This window comes from Triticum aestivum, chromosome 5D, assembly GCF_018294505.1.
Source record: "Triticum aestivum cultivar Chinese Spring chromosome 5D, IWGSC CS RefSeq v2.1, whole genome shotgun sequence".
Classification (NCBI taxonomy): domain Eukaryota; kingdom Viridiplantae; phylum Streptophyta; class Magnoliopsida; order Poales; family Poaceae; genus Triticum; species Triticum aestivum.
Genome location: NC_057808.1, coordinates 330611848 through 330623368, shown reverse-complemented (window position 1 = coordinate 330623368; position 11521 = coordinate 330611848). Strand labels below are relative to the sequence as shown.

Below are 11521 nucleotides of genomic sequence, written 5' to 3'. Positions count from 1 at the left end.
CGCGGTCGTGACACTTGGTGCCCACACTGGGTTGGGATCCGAACGGCTACCATTTGGGATAGTTTTCAGCTCGCAACTTGGCTTAGCACTCGTATAGCTGCTTTTTAGGAGACGAACTGGAGTGAGTTCGCAACGGATTTGTATTCTTTGGATCCCGGCCGGCGCAAAAATCTCGATGGCTAAGTGACAAGAACGCCGCCTCTTCTTTTTATTACCGAAAAAGGCTTTTGCCCCGCCAAGAGCACATACAAGGACTAGTTCAGAACACACACACCCAAGTCTCACAATAATAAATCCAGAGGTACTGCTGAGGGCACAGCTCAACAAGCCCAAAACACACACGAAATAAGAGACAAGGCTCAGCCGGGGCCAAGGCCGGAGAGCAACAGACGACTAATCAGGCTCTGGTGGAGGCGGCGGTGGGGGCGGCGACAGGCGGACGGCCATCAAGCGGAGGTCGGCGATGAAGGCAGAGATGGCGTCCCGGTCCCGAGGACGGCTAAGCGGCCGCCAGAGCTGCAAGTAACCAGACAGTTTGAAGAGGGCGTCAGTAGATCGTCGAAGAGGGGAGCGCTGAATCACAAGCTTATTGCAAATCGTCCAGAGCGTCCACGCGAGGACCCCAATCTCAAGCCACCTAATGTGGCGAGAGGACAGCGGGGAGGCCTGTAGTTCGGCGAAGAGGTCGGGGAAGTTGGAGTGGCACCAATCCCCACCAACCGCCTCTCTAAAGCAGCTCCACACGAACTGAGCAGACACGCAGGAGAAGAATATGTGGTTCGAGTCTTCGGGGGTATCACAAAGGGGGCAAAGGCCAGAGCCCGGGCCATTCCGCCTGCGGACCTCAACTCCAGACGGGAGCTGGCCGCGGATCCATTGCCACATGAAGATCCGGATTTTAAGGGGCAGGCGAATGGACCAAACCGTCTGGAGGGGCGGAGGAAGGGGCGATAGCCGCGTACAGGGACTTGGTGGAGAATTGACCCGAAGGCTCAAGGCGCCACTGAACCTCATCCGGGCCAGCATCGACAGTCGGCTCATGGAGAGCAATACAATCAAGAAGCTCATGCCAGGCGGCCACTTCCGGAGGCCCAAATGGCCTCCGGAACGCGAGGCGCCCTAAGTCAATAAGGGCCTGTTGAACTGAGATTGTAGGGACGACAGCGATGGAGAAGAGGTCGGGAAAGCGGGTCGCGAAGGGGGCGTCACCCGCCCATCGGTCAAACCAGAACAAGGTCGCTGCTCCCGATCCGACCGAGATGGAAGTCCCAATGCGGAGGACGGGGAGCAGTTGGATGACCGACTGCCAGAACTGGGACCCACCCGACCGTTGGCAGAAGGCCAGAGGTTGGCCACGCAAGTATTTATTCTGGATGATGTCTAACCACAGACCGCCATGCCCTTGTGAGATGCGCCAGAGCCAGCGGGAGAGGAGGGCAATGTTCATGCGCTTCGAGCACATGATGCCAAGGCCTCCTTGCTCCGGGGGCTTGCAGATGTCAGGCCAACTAACCATATGATACTTCTGCTTGTTATTGTCCCCAGCCCAATAGAAGCGAGATTGGATTTTAGCGATCTCGTGATGGAGGGTCTCATGGAGGCTGTAGAAGCTCATAAGGAATAGAAGGAGACTAGAGAGCAAGGAGTTGATGAGAATCGTTCGGGCCGCCTTCGAGAGTCAACGACCCTGCCAAGGCTCAATGCGCGTTTGCAACTTGGTTACCGCAGGACGAAGGTCCGCCACAGTGAGCCGAGATTCACTAATGGCGTTCCCAGGTAGGTCGTTGGGAGGGAACCTAGGCGGCAATTGAGGCGGTTGGCAATGTCAAGGGCCTCAGCCGGAGAATAGCCCATCACCATCACATCACTCTTGTCGAAGTTGATCTTAAGACCAGACATTTGTTGGAAGTAGATGAGGAGGAATTTAAGGCTAGCGATGTCCGAATCCGAGCCTTCGACCATGATGATGGTGTCGTCAGCGTACTGGAGCGGGGAGATGCCAATGCCACCGGTCAAGTGGGGGGTGATCCCACGAATATGACCCGTGGCCTTAGCCTTGTCCAGGATGGCCGCAAGAGCATCGACCACCATATTAAACAGGAACGGGGAGAATGGGTCACCTTGCCTCACCCCGCAGTAAGTGGGGACGTAGGGGCCGATCTCCCCATTGATGTTGACGGCCGTGCGACCACACGAGACCATATGCATAACCCGCGTCACCCAACGGTCATCGAAGCCTTTCCGCAGGAGAACTTCCCGAAGGGCCAGCTAACAGTGTCATAGGCCTTATGGAAATCGATCTTCAGGAAGACCGCCTTAAGGTGCTTGGAGCAGACCTCATGGAGGACTTCGTGAAGGACCAGCACCCCATCCAGAATATAATGGCCTTGGATGAAAGCCGATTGGTTGGGGTGGGTAATATGGTCCGCGAGCAGGGTCACCCTATTGGCGTACCCTTTAGCCAGAATCCGGAAGATCACGTTAATCACCGTGGTTGGGCGGAACTGACGAATGTCAAAGGCACCAGGAACCTTGGGGATGAGCGAGATCGTCCCGTAGTTAAGGCGCCCGAGATCGATGGACCCAACGTAGAACTCGTCGAAGATGGCCATGACCTCCGGCTTGATCACATTCCAGAAGCTCTGGAAGAACTTAACTGAAAGGCCATCCGGGCCAGGGGCCGAGGCAGGGTTCATGCCCTTGATGGCGGCCCAGACCTCGCCCTCTGAGAAGGGGGCCATAAGAGTCGCGTTCTCAGGCTCGGAAACAAGCTGGCGACCGGACCAGCAGTCAGGGCCCAGACCTCTTCTTTTTATTCGTTTTCCCGGTTGAAAGAGCGGGGCTAGGTTACCGCGCCAAATACAGTCATCAATTGGTGTGCATGCAAAAAGAACTGAGAACACAGTATAGACGTACGCGCATACACTTATCTCTATAAACACACAGGCAGGCCCTATCTCTATGAGCATCTTCGACAGATTGGACTCACATATCATCTTAAGATTGTCGAAGTTATCACACGCACCTCATAGTCGACAGGAACGTCTCTTTTCATTGAAGGCTATCGCTGAAAATTCTGAAATAAATTTAGAAATAATGCGAGCACGCAAATTGCAGTATGTGCGTGTGATTTTATATGTACGAGAGCATATTAGATGCTGGCTAGATTTTAATGAGATTTGAGTGGTGAGGTGAGTAAGAGTTTTTTGAATGAAGACTTAAAAAGAACCCGGATTTGAATTAAGAAAGTCATCAACCGCCTAGAATCACATCAACCAACATAGATATCAAAAGAAAAAAAACCAGATACACAGTGCAAACAAACAGCTCACAAGCCACAACTAGCTACAACTCTAAAGAAATAAATAAAGCACGACTAGCATCGTTGAGGCGTGTCATCCACCAACCCAACAACACCGAGGAACCACGCCAGGCTAGGCCGAGGCTCAGTCGCCCTTGAAAACTGAGGAACCACACCAGGCTAGGTCGAGGCTCAGCCGCCCTTGGAACAAGATCGTGGCCACTCCAGAAGGTGCACCTAAGCTTCACTCATCCATTTCCATCGCCGAAGAGGACCCCTGCCTCTCGTCCTGGCTCAAAGGATGACGCACCGTCGGTATAGACAGAAGTTCACCCTAGAACCCGGATGAGCAACTAGGGTGCCTATGGAGGGTCTAACCGGACCGCCCATTGAACGAAGAGAGCTCCAGACTAGACCAGGCACTTGTCCACTATGTTGCCTCACGGCAGAAAGCATGCTGCTGAGCAAAGACATGGCAATAAAGGAAACACGATGCATGAAGATCAACAAACCCACTGCGGAACGAACCGGACTAGCACCACAGTAGCCATAGAGGGGAACCCAATGCCCCCTTGCCAAGGCTCAAAGGCGATGACCCTCTAGCGTATATGGTAGCAAGAGATAGAAAATAGTAAGACACGAGGCTCGCCAACAACACCGCAGAGAATATGCAATCCAAGTAAAGAGCTGCTCTCAACGGCCACCGGTATCACCCCAACTCGACCTCCTAGTGGTTCAAGGGCGGGCCCTCTAGGGATGGGAATGGCACTGGAGCGTCGCCCGGAACAGAACCAAGGGTTTTCACCCAAGCAAGGGTAGAGGTTGGGGAAAGGGACCTCAACAACAACTTCATGAAGGAAAGCGATGCCCGCAACGCCATCGCCATCGTGACTGCCGTCAACAGTCAAGGGCTTCCCCTAGACCCGAGAACCCAACACTCTCCTCCACACAACAACTGGCGCCTGTAGGCATCACAACGACCAGGTCCAGTGAGAGGCAAGAAAAAGTGCCCAATGGTTGGACTCCTTCGAGAGACGCCTAATTGACGGGGCTCATGACGTCGGGAACTCCAGCCACCAGCTCCTCGCCATGGAAGCAGACCGAGCGAGCTGGCCAAAGCACTCGTAACAGCCACCCGTAGCAAGGAAAACACTGCCATCTTCATTCGGGGCCGCCGGCCCGGCTTCCCTACTCCCCCACAGCTAGGACACCGAGACGGTAGAAAAGTTGTCGATTTGGCCACCAAGGAAACCTACCGTGGCCAGCCAAGCTACCCAGGGCAACACCCCCACAAGAAAATTGGATCTAAGCCGACAACAAGAAGGTGATCCTGGGGAACCCGCCCTACTTCTAGAGGGAACCATCACAACCAACGACGTCCCTTGTGCTGGATCCAGGAGGGGCCACCGCCCCGGAGGCTGCCGGAGCACCACAGGCTCAAGGACGCCAGATCTGAAGCCTCCAACACACCCCATCGCTCGTTCAGGGAGTGATGCCTACCTGCCGAAGAGCACCACGCGGAGCACGCCCCACCGTCGCCGTCCTCATGACGCGTGCACTTGAGGGAAGAAGAAGGGCCGGTGGCGCTAGGGTTAATCTCCTAGGGGTGTTTTTGCCCAGGAGAGTAAAAGTCTTGTGATTGATTAGAGGGGATGAGAATTTAAGCGAGGAGGAAAGTGGGAGTTGAGAGAGCCAATTTCCATCAATTTCTTCCCATAAGGTACCCTGTTAATTCATGGGTTGAGTTCCATTCCAGTCTAATTCTCAGCTTATGCCAAACAAGGGAATGGGTCTTTCTTATGTGAGCCTCCGACTCGATCTTCAAATTCCTTGCATTTTTGCAGCACTGACACGGTGTCTAAACAGGAAGATCGCGATCGGCTGGGCCTCATGATGGATGCGATACATGTTGCCGCCCGCCAATTTGACTCGTAGCGGCCCCCCCTAGACTACGACCACTTGGTGGTTGTTTTTTCTTTTATGCTTTTCTTGGGCATGTTTTGCTATTGTCCCAGCAGACTATTTTTTTACTGTGCTTGAATATTTATAAAATGGGCCGAAAGCCTATTTCGAGAGGGAATGGGAGTAAAAATCTTCTTCCCATGCCTAATACCTATAGAAAAACTCCCTCGTGCAAACTCCCATTTCCCTGCCTCAATGGTTACCAAACACGACCCTAGTTCTATTTTTGAAGACATTCTCAGTTATGCAACGATTGTTTGAAGTTAACAAAGTGCTCTAGTTCTATTTATGCAAATATTGTCAGTTATGTAACGATTGTTTAGAATTAATAAAGTGCACCAGATGACAGTCCCATAAAAAGGCATAAGGCTGCTAGGCCAACAATTCAACATGGGATAATTAATTTTATGTCTATAGTTGTGTCTCACTCGACAATTTTACCCCTAATTTCCAAAAACCCTCGGGTCTGCCCAAGCCACTTCGCTCCTCTTATGCTTTTGCCCTTTAACCGTTTGACCGTCACTTTAAAAACTTCATAACGAATTTATACTAACTCAAAAAAATCAAATAAGATATCAAAATGTTCAGAAAAACATCACCTATATGTGCATGTCATTTTCCTTCATGACAAAGTGTTGGAAAGTCCCCATTTTAGTTTGAGTTCTTATGATCGCAGCATGAACAATAAAATCTGGAAAATAAAAAAAATCTAATTTTTTTGGTGGCAAACATTGACCAATGTTATGAGGGATTGCCAAGTTTCATCAGGGAATAACATTCGTGAAAGTTGTGGCAAAAACCAAAATCAGCACTCCAAAATGCTTTTGTTTTAGAGCATCAATTTCTTTTGCCACGACTTTCACGAATGTCATTCCTTGATGAAACTTGGCAAGCAGATAAGGCCAGTTCTTTTGTAGCTTTTAGTAGCTTATTGTCAAAATAAGCCAAAAGCTTAAAAGAACTCGTTTTAGAGAAGCTAGCTCAACTTATTTCCACATGCCTCTCCTTCACAATGGAAAAAAGCCGGGGTGGGAGTAGCTTCCCGCAGCTTATGACTTAAGAGCGAAGGGGTATAGCAAAAGGGTACTGTCGTTTGATCATATTACAACAAAAATGCCCCTCCCAGGCTGCGTGTCACACCCAGCAGCTGACGCAAAAAAAAATAAACGCACAGCGACCCTTTCCTCTCGCACGCGCGCCCCTCCTCTCGCTCCCGCACCAGAGAACCTAGGGTTCCCGGTTGCTAGCCACCGCCGCCGCCGGTCCCCGCCTCCTCTGCTCTCCGACGCGACCAAATCCGGCGACATGGCCCGCGGGTAGGCCCTCTCCCCCGCCGCTACTCCTCCGGCCGACCACTGGCGCGACCCCTCCCTCCCCTGGTGTCCAGCAGCAGCTGCTGCTGGTCGGTCCAGCCAGGGCTCCACTCCGGCCGACGGCGACCCACTCCGGCGAAGGACCCACGTTTCCCCTCCCATCCTCCCTGTCCGTGGCCGTGAGAATGTCGCCCGACAGGGTGAGCAGCTCCCAATTTGCATCTAGATTTGCTATGATATGGATGTACACATGTGGTGATTGTGCCAAGTAGTACTACAAAATTTTCCACTACTTTTGATATGAATGTATTGCCAAGTAGTCATACAAGATTGTTTCCCATCTGGTTGTGTTGCCACTCTATTCGCATAGAAGAAATATTGATGTTCTCTGTATGCTCCCATTGTATTTGCCAATTGTATGTTTGATTATAATATATGTGGTGTTTGGAAGTCGAATTTATATTCATATAGGCAGCAAAATGATAAAAATAACACCATCATTTAATCATGACAACATTATAGTCCAAGGGCATTACAGACTTTTCGCTGACATATCACAAATAAACTGAAAAAACAGACACTGAAAAGAACTAGCTACCTTATTATCTGGAGCTTATTTCCACATGAGCTTATCTGGAGCTTATTTCCATGGGAGCTTATTTCCACAGCATCACTCAAAAGAACTGGCCCAAACATTGGTCAAAATTTGCAACCAAAAATACTTAGAATTATTTTTGAATTATTTTCAGTCATGCTGAGATCATAATAGTTTTAAGAGCGGCCGTTAACATCACCATAGTTTTAAGAGCAATTCTCCTTCTCACCACATGCAACTCCATGCGCCCCCTGTTTCAACTAAAGTCCGGGGCGAAGTTTCCAGGCATCAATTGCCGTGCTTGCAAATTGCAGGGCGTGTGACTTTATATCAAACTGCAGTACGTATGGACGTATGGTTCTATATAAATGGGATCGTGTTGGATGCTGGCTAAATTTGCAATGCACTTGCAAGCTGCAGCATGATCAAACCTTGGGAAAGTCCAGACAGCGGGATCGAGCATACTACTTGCTATTTTAGCTCAACACAGAGGTTACCATCTACGGCGAACCATCGGCGTATATGTTGGGACTGAAATGCACGCGAGACCGGCGAGAAAACACCAGATCTTACAACGCCGGGGGTGGAGATAATATAGTAGTCATGGTACTTGAAGCTGAATAGTAACTAGATAGAACCACACACATGTTAGCTCTAGGTACTTAGATTCATACGGTCATAGAGTCATGGTGCATTTACGCTGGGCCGGTGACAGTCTTCAAGTTTAGACACTGCACTTAGTTGGCACTTTCTTTTAAACGAGAGTACAGTTAGGCTAGTAGCGTGGGGGCACAGATCATTTCGACTGTAAATTTCTGCGGAGGCATATCGATCGACCAGCGGATACGGGGAAGATTTTCTTGAGCTGCTAAAAACCCACGTCTGGTTGGCTGGCGCCACCTCATAATGCTCCTCCGAAAAGGGAAATGTCAACATCTGGGAGAAAAATAAGGCCAGGAAGTGACATGCCAGATCAAGCATGTATGTATAGCTAGCACCTAGCAGCACTTCATCAGCCACGCTACAAAGCCTTGGGACTTGAGGCGCCCCCTTCAAATCGCTCCAATAAGCAAGCCTGGCTACTAGTAGTAGCTCCACACTGCCACTCACTGTGTGACACCGCTTCTTCCATCGCCAGCAGCAGCGGCCACCACCACCACTTCAAGTGCAAGGCCTCTCGCCTACATCTCTCTCGCACTCTCCCTCGGTCATCAGCTCCTCGTCACTCTGCCTCTTGCAGTCTCAGCACCCGCATCGGCTTCGCCGCTCACTCCCCACCTCCATTCCTAAGCAAGGAAGATGAAGGTAAAGGCTCATGCCATCGCCCACCGCTGGTATCTTTATTTTGCAGTAGGCTTGATGTGCTTGAAGGTGCGGATGGGTGGTTGCCTGGTGATGGTGGAACCTCTGCTTGCGTGGTGGCGCCATGGTAATGTGACTAACCTCTGTTCTTCTTGCAGATTTTCAGCTGGATGGCGAACAAGATCAGCCGGAAGCAGGAGGCGAGCCGCTTCCCGGCCAGTTCCTCCGGGCCTTCTCGTGAGTGCACTTGGGAAGGCTTTCTTGTTCACCAAATAAGTACTGTGTGCTATAGACTAGCCCAGAAGCGAAATGACCACCATTTCCTTTAATCGCTTGAAAACATGAGGAAAAAGACAGTGATCTTTGTTCTCTGCTTTTTACCCCTTGAAAAATAGTTAGTACATCTTTGCTCCGAAGTTTCACCTGCATCGGTTAGCTGCGGTCATCAAAGTTTTTTTTTGCTTGCTCGCCCCAAAAGAAAAAAAAATTGATGAAGTAGTTTTTGCTTGTCCCTCCCCCTGCTGGTCTTTTTTTTTAATGATTCAACGATATCTAATTTTCTGCACTCCGTTGGTCTATAGATCTAGTAATGGTCTAGCGATGAAGCTAACTTTGACTTATGATAATGCCAGTGTACTTAGTTTAGTGACATTCCCTGACTTGTTCTACTGTTTGTCTTGTGTGTATCAAGGGGTTTCTCCATTCTTTTCTATCCCTATCTCTGTTTCATGGTCTCCTTTTCCCTACAACTAGTCGGCATGAATCGAAGTCTCAACTAATGGAAGCAAACAGATTTTTTTCGAGGACTACATACTCTAATTTTCTCGTGTTTTTTTCTTTATATAAAAATGTCATGATTACTTTATAGCCCCAACTCTCAGCCTGTCCACAAACATAATGTCATTTATTCTGGGTAGAATCCTGACCTTGGATGGTTTTGTTCTATTGCTCTGAACTCTGAAGTCAAGTAATCCTGTCTGAATATTGGTATTCTGTTTCGAGAACACATAGAAAGACTACTCATATTGGAGAATGGATGCATTCTTTAACTTTTATATATGTGTTCAAGTGATTGCCGACATACGAAAACGGAAAGAGAACATCAGGATATGGAGTAAGCATGGGCAATCTAACCAGTGATAAGCTGATGAGAACGATTGGGGTTTAAGAATTTTATAAACTTAGTGGTCCATGGTCCGGACATCCAATTTAAGCCAGTATGAACTTAGGACCATACCTTTATGTCTTTTCATGGAACTAGCAACTTAATTTAGTTCTAATGTGCAGGTTCTAACGTGCCGGATTGTCGCAACGACGAGTTCAGCGATTGGCCCCAATCATTGCTTGCCATTGGGACATTTGGAAATAAGCAGATAGAGGAGGTAGCACAAGTGCAGGACACTTCCGAGGATGGGCAGTCCATGCAAGATGCCATCAAGTTTACAGAGGAGGAAGTAGACAGGATACAGAAAGAGTTTGCAATGATACTAGCAAGCAAAGACCAAGCGGAAGCCCATGACTCGCACGATGATGAGCAGGTAACTTCACACAAAGATGTCGATGAGAGCATAAATGAGAAGCACAGGGACCAGCTGCTAAACAAGAAGGTCGTCATAAGTAAGGCAAAAGATTCACTGGGGAAGAAAGCAAGTACACTTAAGCCGAGGTCGGTTGCTTCGCTCTTCAAACTACTCATGCGCAAGGGTGGCTTTGCCTCTGCTGTTCCAGATCCAAGGAGCTCTTTCCCTCAATCAAGAATGGAAAAGGTACACTTGCATTCTTATGTAAATTTGTAGTTAATTATACCTTCTTGACTCTTGAGTAGTATCTAATATATGATTTTCTTCCCATTTCAGCTGCTCAAGGCAATACTTCAGAAGAAAATACATCCGCAAAATTCTTCAGCGCTCGTACCTAGGAGACATTTAGACTGGAAGCCGGATGAGCAAGAGATCAACGAATGCCTTGAGGATGCACTCCGTGATCTAGACGATGATGGCGCAAAATGGGTCAAAACTGATTCAGACTGTAAGTTGCATACTTTGATCCCTAACAAATGACGTTATCATGCACTGAACATCTCTTTATGCACTGATTACTTTGAAGAACCTCAGTATGTTATTTTCATTCTTTGCAGTTATTGTGCTAGAAATGTAAACATGGGTGAATACATCTGTTCATTGAGGCCAGGTGTGCATCTTTTTTCTCAACTCACGGCTATCAGGAGAACTCATGGCTAATATCTATCCTTTATTTTGAGGGTTGTGCTTGCAATTTGATTTATTACAATGTGCAGGTTCCAAAGGTCTTGGCAAGCTAGGGATCCACGGTGTTATGATATATATAGAGGTGTGGGATATAGTCATCAATGAAGCTATGAATTATGATGTAATGCCCCTCTGTTTCTCACATAAATCATTTGTAATTTGGGTTACTTGGATTATGATAAGAAACTCCCGGGACAAGCCATTCCTCATGTCTCTGTTTTTCTCTTGTCCTTCAGACTGTATATTACAAGGTCTGTTACCATTCACATATGAACAGTGATGATGGATGTTTCTGATCCTCCTTAAATGAATTTTAATGATGATACAGTTGTTGTTTTATCGCATATATTGTCTACTTAATTTAGATCAGCTTGCAACTTGTGCCTAGTAGATCTGGGTTTCATGCCAGATAGTTAAGAGCCTCTTTGATCTGTAGGATTTGAAGAATACAATAATAAAATAAATACAAGATTGTAAAAAAAATGCCCTTTTCAATCATGCACGATTAGAAAACATAAAAATCTGCACTGAAACATGTTTGAGCTACACGAACGTTCCATGTTGAAACCGGAACTACTGTGCTTGATTTGACGAACAACTGAACGTTGAAACCATCTATGTTAAACTTAAACTTCGATCCCAAACAATCCACAACTCGACACCCCTCCTCCCCTCTCGCGACCGCGTCGCCCCCGCGGGCGACCGGCCGCGTCCCCAACACCTCGCCCCCGAGCTCTCCCCCCCTTCCCTCCCTCCTTGCCGCCGTCGCTGGCGTCCGGCG

General features: G+C 48.5%; 1 protein-coding gene across 2 annotated transcripts; it reads left to right on the top strand.

Moving 5' to 3' along the window:
• The first annotated feature begins 8170 nt into the window (after window positions 1-8170).
• On the top strand, window positions 8171-11079 carry LOC123124806 (protein DEEPER ROOTING 1). 2 transcript variants are annotated; one of them, XM_044545362.1, is made up of 6 exons: window positions 8175-8476; window positions 8632-8710; window positions 9761-10239; window positions 10330-10501; window positions 10611-10663; window positions 10770-11079. In XM_044545362.1, the coding sequence occupies exons 1-5, from the start codon at window positions 8471-8473 to the stop codon at window positions 10628-10630; spliced, it is 756 nt and encodes a 251-aa protein (XP_044401297.1). In that variant the 5' UTR covers window positions 8175-8470; the 3' UTR covers window positions 10631-10663; window positions 10770-11079. The 2 variants fall into 2 exon arrangements, with proteins under 2 accessions (XP_044401296.1, XP_044401297.1); XM_044545361.1 differs by lacking the exons at window positions 10611-10663; window positions 10770-11079 and having other exon boundaries at window positions 8171-8476; window positions 10330-10533.
• The last annotated feature ends 442 nt before the right edge of the window (window positions 11080-11521 follow it).

Coding starts and splice junctions, on each gene's coding strand:
- LOC123124806 (XM_044545361.1), top strand. Junction 8,711..9,760: donor CAGTTCCTCCGGGCCTTCTC/GTGAGTGCACTT, acceptor TCTAATGTGCAG/GTTCTAACGTGCCGGATTGT. Junction 10,240..10,329: donor CTCAATCAAGAATGGAAAAG/GTACACTTGCAT, acceptor TTCCCATTTCAG/CTGCTCAAGGCAATACTTCA.